Here is a 21,189-nt window from a genome sequence, read left to right as displayed (position 1 = left end):
AAATTTGCAACATTTTCCAAAGATTATTTTCCATCTCATTCCATTTGCAAGAAAAAAATCGAAGTACGAAGATCTCATCTAATAGCACTGGGAACATGTTGTTCGGATTATGTTTTTTCATCGCTTTCGTCCTATCATTTTTTCTCATTTTCTCTCCCAAACATTTCATAGAGATGGGACACAACCACTCTCAGTTTCATTAAATCTCTCTTGCGGCGGTTGGAATCTGATGGCTCGCGGAGCATTTTCATTTCGACCGGTTGGTTTCGTTGTGGGGCCAAGAAGATACACACACTCACTCCCATCAGATCTTAATCGCTTTTCAATGGATGATGGGAAGACGGCGGGATGAATGAGAAGAAGAAGATCGAAGAAAATGTTGCCAGTGTTTTGTTCGAAATAAATGAGTGAAAGACTATGAAGATCAGAGGAGAATTTCGAGAAAAAAGTTTGGAAACGAGCCAATGGAAAAACAGAGAGAGAAAGGCGCGAGAGATGGGAGTACGTGTGTATATTGATAGAGCAAAACATACTGATGACTCCTGGAGACAGATACGTGTGATTATTTTTGTGTCGTCGCTTCGAAATTAAAAAGATAACCTTTAGTTCCTGATTCTGTTATGACAGGTCCGGATTTGCTATGAACTCCATGTCGTATTTCCTAAAAAAAACCGTATTTCCTCAAAATGCCGTATTTCCTCTAATAGTAGCCTACCCGGGCCGTCAACTTTGAGTTCAATTACCTTGATTCGTCTCAAATATATCAAACGTTTGTCAACTGATAAAATATTTGTCATTATGTCACAAATATTTTATCAGTTGACAATTTTCTGACGTCTTTCACAGAAATCGAAACAATTGTGCTCAAAGTTGACAGTTGAGGTGGGTTTCTATTGAAGGAAAATCGTCGCATTTGGTTAGGTCATTTCTCTTGAGTTTGGAATAACGGAACTTCATCAACTTGACTCTTTCTAAAATCATTTTCTTAATACTCGTCTAAACCACTTGATTTCCAATTTTCAAGAACAGGTCTTGAAAACCGAAAAAGAGATGCCAAGTTACTTCAACCCAAAACGAAATTCGTGGTTTTGTTGTTTTGAAAAAATGGCACCAACCCAACCGGGAAAAAATGTGCCTATTAATTTTCAACTGGCCCATATTAATTTTTGAACAACTTGTGTTTTTCTGGAATCCAATAATGTTCATTGTCTGTTTCTTGAAAAATATATTATGATTGAATAATTGGTTTAGTCGTAATGAACAGATTATTACCGCAAAATGACTGTAAACCTATAATAGAAGTGCCCACCCAACTTTTAACTTTGAGCCAATTTATCCCAGTCCCAGCCAATGATATAAAAGTGTCGCCAATTAATACATTTTTTTAAAATTCATAATATCACAAATATTTTATTAGTTGACAACTTTTTAATATGTTCCACAGGAATCAAGATAATTGAGCACAAAATTAAAAGTTAAGGGTCCCTTCTATTGCAGGTTTTACGGCATTGCTACAATATTCCAGTTAAGGTCACGGACTTCGATATTCTAGCGCTGAATTACTCTTTTGTCAATTGCAAGATTCTAAAACCTTCACAGTTCAAAAGATCCCAATCTTTCTCTTAAACTCTTTTTGTACCTAGCCGATTGGTGCCAAGTTTCATTCTCTGTCTTTTACATTCTGCAATTGCTTTGCAATAGATATCATATTCCGCACATTTTTTTCGTTTCTTCTGGCCATTTTCCACGTCATTGTCGTAAAAACCTGGAACATGTGTATCTCTTTCTCTCTATATCACATAGGTTGAAGATCCCTTCAAAGCCGGCACGGCGACCATTATCATCATCACCTTTTTCTTCGTTTTTCTCGCTTCTTCTTCTTCCTCCATGCATTTTTTATGATTTTCCGTTCTTTCCTGTTTCCTTTCCTTTTTTATACTCTCTATCGGTTGTGTTTGGACCCACTTTTCCTGGAATATATGTTGTGTGTACTCGTTCACTATTAAACACAAAACTACAGCTGAGCTCGGAAGTTTGGGTAAGATGGTTCAGAAGGTTTCGATGAGCCAAAAAAAAAGTCAGGGCTACCGTAAACCTGTAATAGAAGGGCTCTCGCACTGTTAAATTTCATTAAAAGTTAAAAGTTCACTTCTATTAAAGGTTTTACAGTAACTTAAAGCCGTACCTTATATATCTCTAAAACTGAAAGTTATCAAATGTACTGATAATTGCCTGCCCCCAACTTGATCTTTTCATTTTTCTCACCATCGGTCAGAAAAAACCGTTCGTGCAAATTTTTATCAATGAATCTGTATCGATGAACCCCTTGATCAAGTGTGACGCAAGGGAAATAGGTACAGTACTCGTTATTCTCTCTGTGCAGAGCTTAACTCTTTCTCTTTCTTTTTTGTCGTTTTTTCCTCACTCGGTCCGATTGTTTGATCGGCTCTTCTCGCCCTCGCAATCTCGAAATCTCAGCAGATTTCGTCGTCTCTTGGCATTGGCAACACACACATCTCACAAGTACTTGTTTCGAGTGTCAAAAGCACCAACCAATATTGGAAGAATCGGATGCTCCTCTGCCATTTTGTTGTAGAGAGAAAAAATAGACTCCACCCAGTATTTTTTTTCGCTGTAAGGGAGGGAATAGGGTGAAAGAGTTTTGTAGGATTTCGGTATTTAGAAATTCAAACCATTGAAAGAGAGAGCTCGATGTTCATTCGTTCCATGAGAGCACTCAGTTTGTACCATTTTGTTTGCGGCCTACTAGGTGACCCCCTTTGATTACTGTATTTCCTTCAACCTACCGGCATCATATCCGTGGATTGCTACCATTTTCATATCGATTATTAATACCATAAATCCTTTAATAAAAGACCGCCCTAACTTTTATTGTTGAGTCAATTTTTTCTCGGTTCCTGCCAGTAATATAAAGCCTTCAACTTGACGCTCAATTATCTTGATTCTTGTCAAAGATAACAAAAAGTTGTCGACTGATAAAATGATTATCATAATATCAAATGTGTTTTGTTAGTTGACATGCTTTTGATATCTTGCATAAGAGCTGAGATAATCGAGCTTAAACTTGACAGTGTGAGTGCCCTTGTTTTACAGGTTTTACGGTATACGAAGTTGTCAACTGATAATTTTCTAAATTTCTTTGTTTTCCGTTCTCGTCTGAACTGACATAATTGAGAATAAAATTAAAATTGACGCCTTCTTTTTTTAGGTTTTCGGAAAAATTAAAATAAAACGGTTACTGTATTCCCAGAATCCCAAGTTTTGACCTTTACCAACTCTGAAAATCTAAACTTTGGGAATGTTTTAAAACTGAACATTTTTCGTGTGAAATCTGGACGCCAGGGAGCCCTATCTCATTTCCTCTATCTCATCACACTATCCGTCATCTCCTCTCTCGATCTATCTATCTTTTCTCCTTTATTTTTCTATTTTCTCTGTGGCCATCATCTACAAAAAACAAAGGATATGTCGTGTAACTCGATCCCAGTGTATGTGTCTGCAGAAAAGAGTGTCGACGGGTGCCGAAACGGCGGCAAAATATTATGGATGGTGTGACAAGAAAGCTGCGGTTTCGGTGTCCCCCGGACCACACAGAAAACCTTTGCCGGTCCATTTTGATTGACTTATTTTGGAGCTCTTTGAAGAATAAAAAATTGGTGGAAAATCCCATTTTCCTTGCAGATATATAATCGCTTCAATCGCGTGCGCTTCCTTCCTTTTTTCCTATCCCCTAGTCCTCGTGTCATAATTGCCGGTGCCATAGAGCTCAACACCATCATTATCTTTTTGGCTTTTCTCCACACCCAACACGCAATATACCATGGACCTGGTCCTTGTTTTGAACCGAAACCTTTTCCATGTTATCTTTATCCCTCGAAATTTCGCCTTACTACTTCTTCCTTACCAAACAGGCGCCGCAACCGTTATCTTTCAAGTGGCTAGCCCCTAGTGCACATCCCATTCGTCCTCTAATCAAACAAGGAGCTAAAGGAGAAGTATAACCAATCACTTGCCTTGCACAATAGAAGAAATCGGGGGTAGGAAGGTTAGAGGCTAAAGAAGTAGTAAAAGAGTAAAGTGGTATTGTCTAAGAGAAAGAAAAAAAGCAGCTTTGTAATGGATCTAGGGGGATTGTCAAGTGAAAAAGTACACTGCACTCAGACTGTGAGGTCAGTGAGGTCAAACTGAATATCAGGGGCAGATGTTCCAAGTAGATCAAGTGTTTCGGATTAGAAGATTTTTTTTAGTATGGCCGTTCTTGTTTTTATATTTCAGGTTTCTTTTCTAAAACAAAAAGATCTTTTCAAGCTCAATATTCTTCTAGAAAAAAACAATTTTTTTTCATTTTTTAACAGCTTCTTCACGTTTCTTGGCTTTTTGAGAGTTTCATATCCACCGTAAAACGGCCACCCAAACCGTCAACTTCGAGGCAATATATCTCGGGTTTTTCAAAAAATATAAAAATGATTTTAACTGATAAGTTGTTTATCATAAAATTATCAATATTTCATCAGTTGCCAAAATTTTGGTTGCTTTCACAAGAACCGAGATTAATGGGCTCCAAGATAAAGTTGGGGGGCTCATTACAGTTTTTTTACGGTATTTAATTGCAAGATTTGGGAATACTGTAGAAGTTGCTGGTTGAGTTCCCTGTTTTTTTTTGAAAAAAAAAGAACTTTGAAAATGAATGGAATGTCATTTAAAGGAGGCGAGACAGCAAAAATTTCGGGGGACAGTTCGGGGGACGAAATCGCGCCGCGCTTATGTAGACCATCGGTCGTCAGGCGCCTTCGCGCCCCCGTAGCTCAGCCGGTAGCGGCGCTGTACCCCTAAGCTGCCTGTCATGAGTTCAAATCCTCATGGGAATTCTCTATGCAACATATCAGGAAAACTTTTTTTTGGTGTCTGGCCTCCTTTAAAAAAGTTTAGTTTTCCTATGACTTTCCTGGGAACCATTTCAAGACCACCTTCATATTTGGGAAAACAACTAACTAGAAAATGAAACCTCAACTAGAAAAATCCATATTTGAGTTCTGATCCTGTTTAATTACTCTCCAATTTTTCGATTCCCTGAATTCGACCTAGGAAATGCAAATTCTTCGCTCCTAAACCAAAACTTCTTCCCACGTTCCCAAAGTGCTCATTCTGTCTTATTTACCTAATCTCTTGCTCTTCGAGCCTCCTCCCCCGGCAGCGCCAATTCTCGCAATTTAGGTGTACATCATTTCATTGTCATTTCCCATTGAAAAACGAACCACCCGAGTGTGTTTTGATGAAAAATACGACCCCGTCTCTTTGCTTTAATCACATTTGTAAACTTTTCTTAAATAGAGTGTACGGCAAAATTTTTTTACATCACTGGGTACATAGTAAAAGACTACTCAAGTATCACATTGGCTGTGTCCAATTTCCAGAGTTCTCTCTTGTTTTCACATCTCTTCGCCACCTACATCATAATCACAATAATCCAAACCGTAATCCCAACATCTCTCTTTCTGTCTGTCTGTATAGCGCATTTTCTATGCATCCTCACGTCACCTGTATTCTATTCCCTCTCCATAAACCGATTACCAAACCTTGGTGTCTTTTGAAAGTTGTAGAGAATCTAGTTCGTACATGTACATCACCCTATTTTGATCTCATTCGCCAATAAATCTGCTAAAACCCCCAATTTCACAAAACAGCGACATTCAATAGTTGTGAGAATGAACTCTGCATCTGAAAACTGGAAAGAAAAATAGAGAAAAATAAAACGAGAGGAAAGAATAGGGCCGAAAATCCCAATGCCATATTCATTTTCCTGTTGCTCCTTCCTGTTTTTCCCGTCTTTTCCCTCTATGAATGCTATTTTGTCGTTATTTTTTTGAATAGCAAGAAGAAAAAAGTAGATCTTAACATTCTCACCCTACGGCTTCTTCTTCTCATTATTCTTTTGCTCCATTACATTTGAATCATCTTATCAGTAGTGCGTAAAAGCTCAGTGGAGCAGCAGAAGCCAGGGGCAGGTGGGTCAGTAGCAGCGGTGAAAAAGTTTTTAGGGGAGAGAAAAAGAGTAGGAGAAATAGAGACAGATCGCGTGTCGCCAGATTAATAATGATATATATTTAGAGGCGAGCAGAAATAGAGAGTTAGAAATAGAAAAGGAAAACTTTTTTGTTTGTCTCCAGCATCTCCCATCGTTCCGATTTGACGGAGAGCAACTTGTAACCTTTTTTTCTGGCTTTTTAATATTCTAACAAACTGATAGATGCTCTAAAGGTCTAGACTCGATAATCAGCTAGTATTTTTGATAAGCTCATGAAGATTAGAACTTTACGCTATCACACTTATTATAAAGTCCGATTGGTTACTCATATCCCACTGGAGTCTGTGTCTTAAAATCTGATTTTTAGATTTTTTTTTCTCATTTTCAGATCAAAATTGGAATTTTGAAAAATCGTTCATTCTTTTCCTATAGGTGTTCGGAACTTCTGAAAGTCACATCGCGTGTGTTCGGATTTTGTTTTCAATTTCAAATTTTTGGCTGGTTTCCTAGACTCTCACTATTGCCTTTTCGATTTCCTCTCTCTCCCCCATTGCAATAATCCCAGATAGGATTAAAAATTTCGACGTATTTCTGAACGTTCTCATGACTTTTTCTCAATCCCTCTTTTCAATTCATGATGCTCAAATTGTATAGAAAACTCTTTCGCAAAAAACCTTTGAAAGATCAAAAAGTTTCGATTTTCCCATGAGCAGCAAAAAATCTAGAGCCGAAAGAAAAAAAATGTGGGTTCAATTAGCGATAAAATCTATCGAAAATCTAGCAGCGAATGAAACCAATGGGCGGAGTTTTTGAAATGCATGAAACCAGAAGTTTTGTCCTGTTATTCTTCAAATTATGTAAAGTTAGAACAAACTGTCCTATTCTTCTTCCTATTTTACTTTTTCGAGTCGTTGAGAGATAAGGCCAAGCCAAAGATAAAAGTTAGGAGGAAGGAAGTTCAAGTGGTGCCCCCACCGGGGGCGCGTAGTGTGTACCTCCTTCAGACCGTTCGGCGCTTCTCTAAATGTCTTCTTCTCTCTCCATATATCCCCGGGGGTTCCGCCCCAATACATCCTCATCCATAGTGCAGCAGCAAAAAGAAGAAGGAAGAAGAAGATAAGGTAGAGTACGTGGTGGAGCAAAAGTCGAGTTGAACCCCTACCCGATAGGAAGATCCTCTTTCTTTTCTTCCCTGTGCTAACTTCTTTCTTTTTTTCTTCATCATTACACCAGTCATCATGTTCTTCTTTCAAGCATTTTTCCTCTTTGTGTTCCCTTCTTATTCTTCATATATCTTCTGTGTTTCCACCACGTTTTTTCCACAAAATTTTACTCGTCATTTCCCCGCGCCGGTGCTGTTTTTATCAACGTTTTATCCAATGCTTCGGCACCAGAGGGATAGGAAAAGCGCATATAATCTTTTTTTCGAATCTTTGCTCTTTTTTTCTCCAATTCTTCAGAGAGGAAATACTTCCGAATTTCTCTCTTCTTCATCTCTTTCTAGCTCATTCATCTTGTTTCATTGGCAGTTGTTACAATTAGGCCAATTGGTCTTGATTGGAGTTTTGATAGGCTTTAAACTAACACTTTTGATTTTTTTTTCAAATCTGGAACATATATTTTTCGAATGAAATATGTCATGCAATGTTTTTCTGTTCCCTATCTCAGTTTCTAGCTCTTCTTTGCTCATTTATAATGACCCCGACACTACCACCTCTCTCGTCACCTCTATCCAATAACACCTGCTTTTCACTTTTTCATGGGTTTTTGGTTTTCGTTTTTCTTTTACTCTATTATCTGACATTTCGCGATTTTCTCACTCTAATCGTCATCATTTTCAGTTTAATGACTCGCCTAGGGTGTTGGCTAGCAGTAGCCGCTCTGGTGGCCCTCGCCGGACTTGCAGATGCTGGATCCAACTGTTCCGCCGCCGACGCCACTAGAAACTGCATCGATGGACTTGTTGTACCAATTTGGTAAGGTTTTTTTAGAAATATTGAAAATTTTCTTTAAAAAAAAACTGAGATCCTTATGGATCGTTTCTAAAATATCCCAAAATCTTGATCCCAAAAACAATTCTGAACTCTCAAATCTAACAACATCATTCCCTCACTTCATAGACTCATTGAGCACCCAGAAGAATGATGTGTAAATGAAAGTGAAGAAGAATCGTATGAGAAACATCTGGAAATGAGAATATAAATCAAGTGAGACTGATCGGTTTTTCTCCGGTCTCGAGACTCTTTCGAACGCGAAAAATCAAGAACATGTGTGAGAAGATTCGAATACTGAAATCAAGAAAAAAGTTGAATCAAGAAATAAATCGTTATCATTTGTAGGAGGCCATTCTTGGATCTGACGACAGGCGACCGAGTACTTCGTGGAGTACTGTACTTCTTCGTCATCGCCTACATGTTCTTGGGTATCTCAATCGTCGCCGACAGATTCATGAGCTCCATCGAAGTGATCACATCAATGGAACGAACGATTGTAGTGAAACGACCGGGACTCGACCCGATGGAAGTACAAGTGCGCATTTGGAACGATACCGTTTCCAACTTGACACTTATGGCCCTCGGTTCATCTGCCCCAGAAATTTTGCTTTCTATTATTGAGGTGAGATTTTGAGATTTGATACATATAGCTCACTTCTTCTATGCATTCCAGGTTATCGCTAGAGGATTCGAAGCTGGAGACCTTGGACCAAACACCATCGTCGGTTCAGCCGCTTTCAATCTATTCATGATTATCGCCATCTGCGTTGTCGTTATTCCAAAAGGAGAAATCCGACGTCAGAAGCATTTGGATGTATTCTGCGTTACCGCCACCTGGTCCATCTTCGCCTACGTCTGGCTCTACCTGATCCTTGCCTTCTTCTCCCCAGGAGAGATTGAGATCTGGGAGGGACTTCTCACCTTTGTCTTCTTCCCATTGACCGTCGGAACTGCCTACATGGCCGACATTAAGATCATCCAGAACAGATTCTTGCCACACAGATACCGCAGAGGTTCTCATGGACAGATGATCGCCACAGAGGCTGAGGAGATGAAGATGTTGGAGAACGGATCCCCACAAGGAGCCGATCCAGCACTCAAGGCTTTCGAAGAGCATAGACAAGAATTTATCGAGTTGATGAGAGAGATCAGAAAACAGAATCCACACATTACCCCAACCGAACTCCAAAAGCAAGCCGAGTACGAAATGATCAGCAGGTATTTTTCGTATTCTCAAGAGACTGTTCTTAAAATTATCATTATTCAGAGGACCAAAGTCTCGGGCTTTCTACCGTGTCCAGGCTACTCGCAGACTCATCGGAGGAGGAGATATTGTAAAGAAGAGAATCGACAAAGAGCACAACAAGGCTCTTGATGCTGTAAGTTTGACGCATCTACTGGTAATGTTATTCTCTACTTCGACTAAAAGTTAATACACAATTCATCTTCTCACTTCTACATTTAGCATGATTCTTCACAAGGCAAATTAGAAAAAAGAAATGGTAGCTTACTTCTACTCTGATATCTATCTTGTCAGTACTGAATGATAATTAAGATGCAGGTCTACAGGAATGGTAAATAATTAAAAAAAACTTCTATGTCTTCTAAAAGAATATCCATATAATGGTGTGGTGCATCGCAAGGACTAACCCTAACTCTCTGAACACCTCGGCTAATTTCAGTTGGTACAGGCACAAGAGAAGCAGTTGCGTGACAACACTTGCAAGATCTTCTTGGATCCAGCTCACTACACTGTTCTTGAGAGTGTCGGATCTTTCGACGTTGTTGTTGGAAGGTTGGTTCCTAACCCATTTATTGGTGTTCAACTTTTCAACTTTTCAGAGATGGAGGACCAGACGGTCTCACTGTTATGGTTGACTATTTCACCGAGGATGGAACTGCCAATGCCGGAAGTGACTACATTCCAGTCAAGGGAACTTTGACTTTCTACCCAGAAGACAAACATCAAAAGGTCACAATCGAAGTTGTGGATGACGACGTTTTCGAAGAGGACGAGCACTTCTACCTTCGCCTCACCAACCTTCGTGTCCGCACCAAGGACGGAATTATCATCGATCCAACCAGAATCGGAGGACTTCCAGTTGCCCAACTCGAGATGCCAAACACAGCCACCATCATGATTCTCGATGACGATCACGCCGGAGTCTTCGGATTCGACCATGATCACTTCCAAGTTGTTGAGAACTGCGGACACTTGTCACTCCAGATGAAGAGACACTCTGGTGCACGTGGAAAGGTCGTCATTCCATTCAGGTATGTATTGCTGTCTCTTTCGATGATTAATTTCGGTGGCGCGGGAAACTGTTTGGGGTATGGGTTAATTTAGATGGGAGAGCTTCTTCTTTCCGCGAAGAGAGTAAGTGCGTCATTTGAGGACGGTGTTTACACGATGCTTGAGAAATTTTGCGAGAGATTTGAGAGAGCAGTAGAAATAGTTTATTTGATTAATGATTGGGGTTAGGGAAAGAAACGGTAGAAAAGAAGGCAAAAACGACAGTGAGTACAGACTAATTGAACTATGACCTGAAGTTGAATACAAGAGATGCGGGGGGACAGAAGAAAAATGTCGAGCAAGGTATTTACAAGAAACAGGATATTTCGGATCTTATAAGTCGGAGATCTGAGGTTTAAGGGAATGGGAACCTAAGAAGCTACAGTGAATAAAAACCTGATCTATTTCCAGAACCATCGAAGGAACTGCTCAAGCCGACAAGCACTTTGAGATGAAGGAAGGAGAGATCGTTTTCGAGGATAACCAAACCGAGTATGACTTCTTAGAAACAATCCATATAGGAATAGCCTAATTACCCTAAAACCTTCTCAGAGCCACGATCGACATCGGAATCATCGACACCGAACAATACGAACGCTCCGACTACTTCTACATCGAGCTCTCCCCACCAATCTGGGCCAAGAAGATGAATGGTAAGTTCAATCGAAAGTCTAATCCAAAACAATACAAACGCTTCTACATGCACACGACCTAGATATGGGTTAATTCACTATAAAAACAACAACAACAAAACATAATAATAATCACCCACTTCATTATCTATTATCACCTCATCGTCTTATCAATGTTGTGTTTGTGATTGACTCTTTCTCTCTAGACTTGTCACGCATCCAAGAGCGCTTCCAACGTCGTATGGAACGCAAACGTGGATCTTCAGTTGCTTCAGAATCCAAGGACTCGAACACCGAAACCGGTAGGTGATGTTGTATATTTATTGGGCAAATGAGCACTGATTGAATCCACAATTCAGAGCCATTTACCCCCGAGGTCGTGGTACCAAACGCTTCTGTAATTAACATGTCAATCCTCAATATCTTTCTGGGTACCCAGCTTCAGATAGTCTGTAGACAATTTTAATTTCAATTCCTCCATATCCTCTTCCACCTACACCCTGACTGTCTTCCCCCCTTATCACCCTTTCATACTTATTCACAGCACTTGCTCCTACCGACAAGTCGACGAGAGCCGCCAGTGTCGACTTGCTGCAACCATGTTCGGATCCACGCCGCTCGTCACAATCCAACTCACCTCACCTCACAAGTCGATTCAGAAATCGTCTTGGTTCATGGATCGCTGGAATGAAAGGCGGTAACGGTTTGTGATCCATTGGAATTGCTTATGTGTTTCTTTTCGCATGCATCAATATCTGTAATTCTGTTCCACACGCTAACACACGCCTATCAATCTGTTACTGTTGAGTTTATTGAGAGCCACTGGCTTGGTTTTCTTTTCCTGTTACTTTTTTATCAGCACTTCTGTAATCTCGTCTAATAATTTCTATTCAGGAGATGATGAGGTCACAACTGCCTTGACTCCATCACAACTTGAAATCGCTGAGATGGGAAAACCAAGACTCGGAGAATTCACCAAGTGCCAAATCACTATTAGAGAATCCAAGGAATTCCAGGTACTCCTCTATTACTTCTGATACGTTTCATCTATGCTATAATTCAGGGAATCGTCGACCGCATGATCAAGAATGCCAACACTCGCATCATGCTCGGAACTCACTCATGGAGAGAACAATTCATGGAGGCTCTCGTTGTCTCCGCTGGAGACGATGATGATGATGATGAGGAAGGAGATGATGGAGAGGAGAAGGAGCCAGAGGAGCCAGGATGCATGGACTACTTTATGCACGTTCTTACCGTTCCATGGAAGCTCACCTTTGCCACCATCCCACCAACTGACTACATCGGAGGATGGGCCACATTCGTCGTTGCCATCTTCATGATCGGAGTGCTCACCGCTGTCGTTGGAGATCTTGCCTCTCAATTCGGATGCTGGGTTGGGCTTAAGGATGCCGTCACCGCCATCTCTTTTGTCGCTCTCGGAACCTCTGTCCCAGATACATTCGCCTCAAAGGTGTCTGCCGTCCAAGACAAGTACGCCGATAACGCCGTCGGAAATGTCACCGGATCCAACGCTGTCAACGTATTCTTGGGTATCGGAATCGCCTGGTCAATGGCAGCCATCTACCACTGGAACAAGGGAACCAAGTTCTTGGTTGACCCAGGAAATCTCGGATTCTCCGTATTGATCTTCTGCGTTGAAGCTCTGTTGTGTATTGCAGTTTTGGTGTTGAGAAGAAGCAAGAAGGTTGGAGGAGAGTTGGGAGGACCAACTGCTTTGAGGGTGAGTCACTATATATTGAAAATATTCTGTAGACCAAATTCTATTTGTTTTCCATTTTCAGTGGATGACCTCAATGTTCTTCTGCTCACTCTGGTTAATGTATCTTCTCCTCTCCGCTCTCGAGGCCTACTGTATCATCCCAGGCTTCTAAAACCGGCACTTCGTCAGTCAGAGCTCCTTCAATTTTTTCGATCGCGAAGAAGAAGGAATCTGACCCACGTCGTCGTCAGTTACCAACATCAAAAATCAACCTGAAATCTCTTCAAAAAGCCAATTCAATTCATCATATCACCGCATTTATCAATTTGCCGGGCGTTTCTCTCAGTTTGCTCATTGCACACTGTGTGCAACTCTCATCAAAAAAACTTCCGTTGCAAAACACTTTCCGAACTGTTTCGCTTATTTTTCCCCTCCTTCTATATCTCTCTTCATCTCTCTCTTTTTCCAAAAATGGATGAATGTCCTTTTTCTCTCTCAATCTTCTTTAGGATACGATAATTTTTTTCTTGGTGTAATTTTTTTTTCAAATTCAATAATGAGTTTTACGAGTTGTCAACCCAAAACGTTTCTCTGGAGTTTCAAAATTAGGGAATTAGTTGGAATCTCCCGGACGATTCGTTCTCACCCCTTCAATAAAACATTGTTTCATTTCTGGTCGACAAAGGTGCCTAAATTGTTTTTCTTGTTTCATTTCTCTTCAAAAGCTTCCTTCTTCTCTTCCTCCACTTTCACCTATTTTTCTTGTTTTTCTTCTCACTTTGTGATTTTTTCTTCTACTTTTCAATTTTTTATCTGGAGTTATATCATCTAGAATACTCTTCCCCTTCTCTTTCCTCTAGTTTTTTTCCCCTCTCCTTTTTCAGTTATTTTGTCCCCCTGCTCTTGAAATCTCTCACCTCTTTATGTCTTCAGTTTCATTGATGAATAATTTCAAATTTTAAACGATTTATATAATTACACAAGAATTTACATGAAGGGGGTTTTGAGCATACTGCGCATACCGGACTCTAGTGCCACCCAAACCGTCAACTTTGAGCTAATATATCTCAGTTCCTGGGAAAGATATCAAAATGTGGTCAACTGACAAAATTCTAATCAAATCACTTTATGATGTCTTTCACGAAAATTGGGATACCTTATTTCCTCTAATAGAAGCCCACCTCTAATAGAAACCCACCCCGCGAGGTGCTTCGAAAAATACAGGGTGGATTTTAATTACCCGTGCACAACTTTGGCGCCATGGTTCTTGATGCTGGCGTGCACTTAGTGCAGCAAATGTTTTTTATTGATTCATTGATTCATAATTGATATGTTTGCCAAGTTTGAGCCTTATTGGTTGAGTTTCAGGTAAAAGACAAGCCCTAACGATAAAGAGACAGATCCATTGTGTTATCCTCTTCTCTTCGTAGATGGAAAATATGAATGGCACGTCAATCAACAAAGACAGGACGGGCATGGAGGAATGACCAAGATGAGTGCTCGGGAATTCTACTCCTACTATCTACACATTTGTCCGAACTTTTCTCCACTTCACCACGCAAAAAAGCTTTTCCAACAGTTTTACGTAGATGTATGGACAAAAATCGAACAGGATCGTCTCAATTTCATCCGAAAACATCAGGACCAACTACGAATTGAATCAGTACAATGACTGATGGATCAGATCAGTGCAGAAGATGATGGTCCATGCGGAAAAAGGATCTTTTTGCCAAATACTTTTACCGGATCCCCAAGGCATTTTGTTTCACTTTACAAGATGCTTTGGCCGTCGTATCCAGATTTGGAAAGCCTGGTTTGTTTCTCACGATCACATGCAAACCAAGCTGGAAAGAAATCAGAGAAGTATTGCTCCCAGGTCAAGAAGTTGTCGATCGTCCGGATGTGGTTTCACGAGTCTTCAAATTGAAGATCGAAGAATTAAAAATAAGACCTGTTCATTAAGAACATCTTTGGGAAGTAGCAGCCTGGATTTATGTCATTGAATTCCAAAAGCGAGGCTTACCACACATGCATCTTCTGATGATTTTGAAAAACGAGTGGAAGCCTAGGTAACTTTGAAATCATGAAAATAACAAATTTAATTTTGGAAAATTTCAGAACGGCTTCTGAAATCGATCACATAGTTTGTGTTGAGCTTCCGGATCCAGAAGAAGATCCAGAACTTTTTGAAATTATCTCCAGTGTGCAAATGCACCGACCATGCGGAATATACAACCCAGGTTCATCCTGTATGGTTGGTGATGCCTGCTCAAAACATTTTCCAAAAGAGTTTCGCGAGAGAACTTCTGTTGAAAACGATGGATTTCCGATGTACAGCCGACGGGACGATGGAAGATCTGTCTCTTTCAAAATCAATAATTTTGGAGTCATTAAACTGGATAACAGAAGCGTGGTCCCATACAACAAGTATCTGTAGTAGAAGACGTTGTGGACTGTCGAGGTATCTATTATGTTGAGATGCCAGAACATTTCCAATTCACCAAAGGAAAATGGACTCTGAAAAAAAAATGCTACACGATCGATCAGAAGAACGCATTTCGTGTCTCCGAGAGATCAGGAAAGATTCGCATTGAGACTCATGCTCCTAAACGTCACTGACGCCAAATCTTATTAAGATTTGCAAACCGTTGGAGGTGTCATCTATGAGAAATTTGTGGATGCTGCTAAAGCTGCCGGATACTTGACCGAGGACATTTTCTATGAAAAATCATTGGAAGAAGCAGCGTCATTTCATTCTGCACCACAACTGAGAGGATTCTTCGTCACTCTATTGATGTTTGGGGAGATCCACAATGCTGAAGAGTTATGGTACAGGTGAGAAATCAAAAAAGGATTTCGAATTTCGTAAATAATACTTTTTTCAGATTCGTGGATGACTTCTCAAAAGACTTTGTATACAAACACTTCCCAAAAGAAAAAGCCGAAGCTCTCGCTTATAATGATCTTATTGATCGAATGAATGCAATGGGAGAATATAGACGAATGGATGAGTCTTGAATACGAGAGGATCATTCCAGAAGATGTCATTGATTTTGATACCTGTTCAAAAAAAGGAGATCGGATGAGATCAACGTTGGTAGCAGAGCAAGAAGAAGTTGTGAAGGCAGTTTTGGATTCGGTGAAAAGTGGAGGAGGCCTTATTTACGTGGATGGGCCAGGAGGAAGTGGCAAAACATATGTATACCTTACTCTTATAAACATCCTCCAAGGTATGCATCTTAAAGTCATTCCGATTGCGTGGATTGGGATCGCTGCATCTCTTTTGCCTCATGATCTTTACTTCGAAACGGGTCTGATGTTTCTGAAATCTCCAAAGTGGCTATTCTCTTTCCAACCAATCAACAAGCACTTCAAATGAACCAAAAAGTGATGGAAATGATTCCAGGAGAGATGACGACGTATTATAGTGTAGATTAGGTCGGAGACAACCAGAATAGTCACTCTGATGCGGCCAACTTCCCAACAGAATTTTTGAATAAAATGACTCCATCAGGATTACCACCCCACAAATTGGAGCTGAAAGTTGGTGCATTGGTCATGTTGCTTCGAAACCTTGATGTTCGAAACGGACTGTGCAATGGAACCCGATTGGTAGTTCGAGAAATTGGAGAACGGGTACTCAGATGCGCTTTTATTTCGGGACCAAACGAAGGTGGAGACGTTCTGATCCCAAGAATCAAACTATCTTTCGATTCGGGGATTCCATTCGTGCTCCAAAGGCGTCAGTTCCCAGTTAGACCTGCCTTCGCTATGACCGTAAACAAGGCACAAGGCCAAACAATCGATCGCATCGGACAGCTCCTGGAAGCTCCGATTTTTGCTCATGGGCAACTATATGTTGCACTAACAAGAACAAGAACAATGGATGGAATTAGAATTTAGGCTCCGGACAAAATTATGCACAACATCGTTTACAAAAACATCATGTAGTTGTATTTACGGCTTAAAATGTTCAACCGATACTGATTTTTTTAGATTTTTCAATTGTTCTGTTAATTGAATTGTTTTACTAATAACCGATTTTTGAGCCACTGATTTTTTTTCACAATTATCATTTTCTAGAAATTGAATTGTAGATCTCATTTTTCTAAAACATCTTTTTTGCATTTGTTGATAGTTTTTACATTGTTTTTTCTAATCATTTGTTCTATTAATAAAGAACCAAAGAGAAAAAGAGTGTCCGAATTCTTCAAGTTTAAACGGAAGCCAGTGGAAATCGCGGTGTAGCCGCGAATTTTCACTGGTTGAAGCTAAGACCAAAAACTGAATCATTTTCTAATTTTCGCCGTAGTTCTAATTCGCCTTTTATCTCAAACATTTTGTTTGAAAAAAGAACAGAGACGCAGAACGATTGGGCAAATGATATAAGTCTTTTTCTCTTGTTACGAGATAAACGAAAAAATTTGTGTAGTTTCTGCCGATTATCGTGCTCTCTGCCGGTTATCAATATTATTTTACTTTGATAGCACAACACACATTTTTGGATGACTGATGCTTTATTCATTTCTTTTAGTGTTTAAAAAATTGAGATCTAAGAATCTGCAGTTGAATGACATTAAAAGGAAAATGAAAAGTTTTTGAAAATTGAAAATTTTTAAATGTATTACGTTAGACGATAGTTCGGGGAAATTGTCTCGAGTTTCTTCTACATACAGGGTGGCTGTGAATTACCCGCAAAAAAGTTTGATGCCATGGCGTAGACATCTGGTGCGTTTCTCGTAGCTATAGTTTTTTTCGTATTGTTTATCAACTTTTTTTAACCCCATTTCAAACAAGGGCAGAGCCGACAGTCCATCGTAAAACGTCTCCGGATTCCAAGCCGAACCGTTTGTGATCAGAATTGCACGGACAGAGAAGTTTTTTTACGGACAACGGACAGGGACATCGGACAATTGACAAAACATTTTTTGACGGACAACGGACACGGAAAACGGATAGCCAAAAATGTCCGGACTACGGACTACGGACAACGGACACCGCACAAAATTTTCCAAAATCTACGAGTTGTTGCTGAAAAAATAGAATTTAGCGATGGAAAATAGCGAGGGAAAAGAAAAACGGACCTCATCCATCATTTTTACTCCTTTTTCTGAAAATTGAATTTGAAATTTTTCTGGTAAACGGACGGACAAAGGCAATTTCTACGGACAACGGACACCGGACAAAACATTAAAAAAAATGTACACTGCATTGCATTATCGATGTCTGTCGAACGGATTCGTGAGAGGACCATTTGGATATATTCGTTTCGAAGAGTGTCCAATCGTTTATGGAAAATAACTCGATCTAAGTCCATTAATTAAAATTCCTTCTAACGATAAACCTCAATAAAATTTTAAAAACGATACTTAAGAATCACAAAATATGCATAACAAGACACACCCTCAGATTGTTAAAGATTTCTGTAAATTTTTAACTTTCAGATTGTCTGAGTTCCAAATTACCGAATCTCTAAATTTAAAAAAAAATTAAAAATTTTGAAATTTCTGTACTCTTTTGTATATCCGGATTTTATGAATTTCAAATATCCATAAATACACGTTTTCAGATTTTTCTGGAATTTCCTATTTTTCAAAAATTAAAACCTTTTCTACATCGTCAGACCAGGCAGGTAAAATGTTTATGACGTTTGATTGTTTGATTTCAGAATTCCAGCATACCGTTTTTTCAGCCATAATAATGAGAACAAATGATGAAAAGATTCAATAGAACCATTCATTCTCATCACCGACAAGCAATCAATTGTTCCCCAGAAGAGTATAAAATCAATCAGGTTTCTTAAATTCAAACCAAACATTTTTTCTGTTGAGCATGGTAAGGCGTTTTGAGTATACAAATATTCGAAAACATCAGAATATTTTCCAGAAGTTCTTCATTCTTCTCAGTGCTGCTGCCTTCTTTGTCTCTACCATACTTAGTGCACCTTTAGAGGGTCAATGCGGGCCCAACGAAGTCTTCCTGCATTGCGGGAGTGCCTGTGAACCGAGTTGCGAGGTCCCAGTGATCGAAATCTGTACTTTGCAGTGCATTCTCGATATCTGTCAATGTGCGAACGGATTCGTGAGAGGACCATTTGGATGTGTCCGTTTCGAAGAGTGCCCTCCAATTGTTTATGGAAAATAACTCTTCATGAAAAATTATATCTCAACATGAACCGCAATAAAATTCAAGAACGAAACTTGAGAATCACTTAATATGCATTAAAAGGAAAACGTTTTGTGTCATAACTTTCAATTTTCCCAGAACAAATCTCTGTAGCCGGGTCGAACAGATCAAGGGTCTTAATTCTCATTATCGCATCCATTATCGTATTTGTGTCACCGAAAAGGAATGAAGTAAACAAGGTTGGTGTAGAAGTTAGCAGAACATTTCTCAACACTGCCGTTTTTTGTATCTCTTTTTCTCGCAAATGATGACTTATTTAGCCGTAACCATTTTGGTTTTGATAATTGGTGCAGAGTCAGGTAAGCTGAGTTTATGTTGTCAGAAGATCTATGGTACCAAATTGGTCCAAAAGTTAGTGAAAAGAATTGCAAGTTCGGAAAAGTTCGTATATATTATTTTGAATAGAATTGTTTCAAACACTCATTTAAAAATTTGAGGATACTTACAAAATCGATTTTTTTGTTATAATTATCTTAAAACCTGTAATAGAAGGGCCCCTAATTTTAAGCTTTGAGCCAGTGTGTCATACTGTCAAGTTTGAGCCAATTTATGTCGGTTCCTGTCAAGGATATACAAAAGTTGTCACATAATAAATTGTTCATCATAATCTCTCAAACATTTTATCAGTTATCACATTTTCGATATCTCGTAAAAAGTTCAAGAAACATTAGCTCAAGCTTTACAGTGTGGGGCCCTTCTTTTACAGGTTTTACGGTTAACGTGTTATGAGTTCAGTACAGCAGTCTCAATTTTTCAGTTTTCGAGTCTAGCTTTTTGAATTTAACCCCCAAAACCATATTTCCAGGTAAGGAACATATTGCTGGAGCCTGCCATGATCCATTGGATTTTGGAAAATCACCATGTGACAAACAGTGGTCGATTAGAGTGAGTACACTAGCTCATTACACTACCTTATTACAAATTTTCAATTTCCAGTACCATATGGACGTTTCAACTGAAACTTGCCTCGCCTTTAACTTCACCGGATGTGGTGATAACTGGAACAATTTCGCCACATCGCAAGCATGTTATGAGGGGTGTCTTCCATGTAAGATTATTATTCTGGAAGCCTAAAATTAGTTTTTGTACATGTTTCAGTAGACCATCACAAGTGTCCAGCAGCAAGTACGATTTATAAAACTATTAAAGGAAGAACGGCGTGTAATGATGATTGTGATTGTGGTAAAGGCAAGTATTGTGACATTGGACATGGTTATGGGCAGTGTTGTGAGCAGGAGTATAAAGGTGAGTGCTTGTTTTTCCTAAAATCGAAGGATTCATGTTTTTAGACAAAGTGGATTCTGATTACAATCCTCCTTGCCCACCAGGTCAGTCAATTGTGCGAGAAAAATTAAATGGAATTACGGTTCAATTAATTGGTAAAAAGTGTACTCATAATTTTTGTCCGCTAGGTTCGAATTGTTACGATGGTCATTTTTTCGCTTCCTGTTGTATGTAGCTTTTCATCGTTTGTTCGACGAAATAAAAGTTTTATGATCATGGTTTCTTGTTGAAGCATTGTTCGATTTCCTCTGCATACATGCCCGCGATCCCCCAAATTTACCATCTGTTACCTGGGTTATTGATTCATGGAGGTCAGTATATTAACAGCTTGTACTGAAAATATTTAAAATTGCAGACCTACCACCACAATGTACTGCACCGCTTGTTATGAAATCCAACAGCTCAGACGACAGAATCAAACCAAAACTAAAGTTTCATTTTGACAGAACGACTGGATTTTGCATGAGTTTTCTAGAATTTAGAAAACAAGATAATAGTTTTGATAACATTGCCGCATGTACATCTACTTGTTTAAGAAGTAAGCTATTCATAAACTTCCGAAAATTCAAGTATTTGGATTTCCAGACAACTATAAAGGTTGCCCATTCCAACGAAATCCAATAATCCCGATTCATTGTCACAGCAACAAAGATTGTAACCAACAGAAAACCAGAAAAAGCTCGAAAACGTTATATTGTACAAGAGAAGGTACCTGTTGTGACACGAAAGACTTGAGTAAGCTCCTTTGGTCTTGTAGAAGATCTAGTTTTTGTTTTCAGAAGAGTTGAGGACTGAATTCAATGTGACCTGTCCATGGGGTGGGCAAAAAATCCAGTATGCCTATAAAAGTTCCACTAGGCTTTTGATTGGAAAAACCTTCGATTCCAAAATGTGTCCGACGAATTCCACATGTCATCAGTCGAAATATTTTGCATACTGTTGTCAAAATCATAATTTATGAGTTTAAAAACGCATAAAAGTTATTCAAAATACATTAAGTCAATATCAATGAAAATAATACTTGAAATGGC

The 21,189-nt window shown here is 39.3% G+C and overlaps 4 protein-coding genes across 4 annotated transcripts; all 4 read left to right on the top strand.

Moving 5' to 3' along the window:
* Window positions 1-7,891: 7,891 nt before the first annotated feature.
* Cbr-ncx-2 lies at window positions 7,892-12,860 on the top strand (the record flags this gene model as incomplete). Its single annotated transcript, XM_045237294.1, has 13 exons — window positions 7,892-8,022; window positions 8,386-8,662; window positions 8,714-9,258; window positions 9,308-9,419; window positions 9,723-9,835; window positions 9,883-10,314; window positions 10,745-10,825; window positions 10,886-10,986; window positions 11,172-11,267; window positions 11,510-11,668; window positions 11,860-11,981; window positions 12,029-12,709; window positions 12,771-12,860. 13 exons carry the CDS (start codon window positions 7,892-7,894, stop codon window positions 12,858-12,860), a joined length of 2,940 nt encoding a protein of 979 aa, XP_045093306.1.
* Window positions 12,861-14,716: 1,856 nt separating this feature from the next.
* On the top strand, window positions 14,717-14,928 carry CBG06768 (the record flags this gene model as incomplete). The annotated part of the gene is made up of 2 exons (XM_002647614.1): window positions 14,717-14,757; window positions 14,807-14,928. Coding segments are annotated over 2 exons (163 nt in total), but the record flags the coding sequence as incomplete, so codon positions are not given.
* A 3,470-nt stretch (window positions 14,929-18,398) lies between these two features.
* On the top strand, window positions 18,399-18,832 carry CBG27378 (the record flags this gene model as incomplete). The annotated part of the gene is made up of 2 exons (XM_045237293.1): window positions 18,399-18,482; window positions 18,575-18,832. The coding sequence occupies 2 exons, from the start codon at window positions 18,399-18,401 to the stop codon at window positions 18,830-18,832; spliced, it is 342 nt and encodes a 113-aa protein (XP_045098575.1).
* A 289-nt stretch (window positions 18,833-19,121) lies between these two features.
* On the top strand, window positions 19,122-20,333 carry CBG06766 (the record flags this gene model as incomplete). The annotated part of the gene is made up of 5 exons (XM_002647613.1): window positions 19,122-19,173; window positions 19,680-19,759; window positions 19,811-19,922; window positions 19,973-20,119; window positions 20,164-20,333. The coding sequence occupies 5 exons, from the start codon at window positions 19,122-19,124 to the stop codon at window positions 20,331-20,333; spliced, it is 561 nt and encodes a 186-aa protein (XP_002647659.1).
* Between the last annotated feature and the right edge of the window lie 856 nt (window positions 20,334-21,189).

Source organism: Caenorhabditis briggsae, assembly GCF_000004555.2.
Source record: "Caenorhabditis briggsae complete genome, chrV, whole genome shotgun sequence".
NCBI lineage: Eukaryota > Metazoa > Nematoda > Chromadorea > Rhabditida > Rhabditidae > Caenorhabditis > Caenorhabditis briggsae.
The sequence above is the reverse complement of the archived record's forward strand: the minus strand, read 5'-3'. Positions and strand labels throughout refer to the sequence as shown.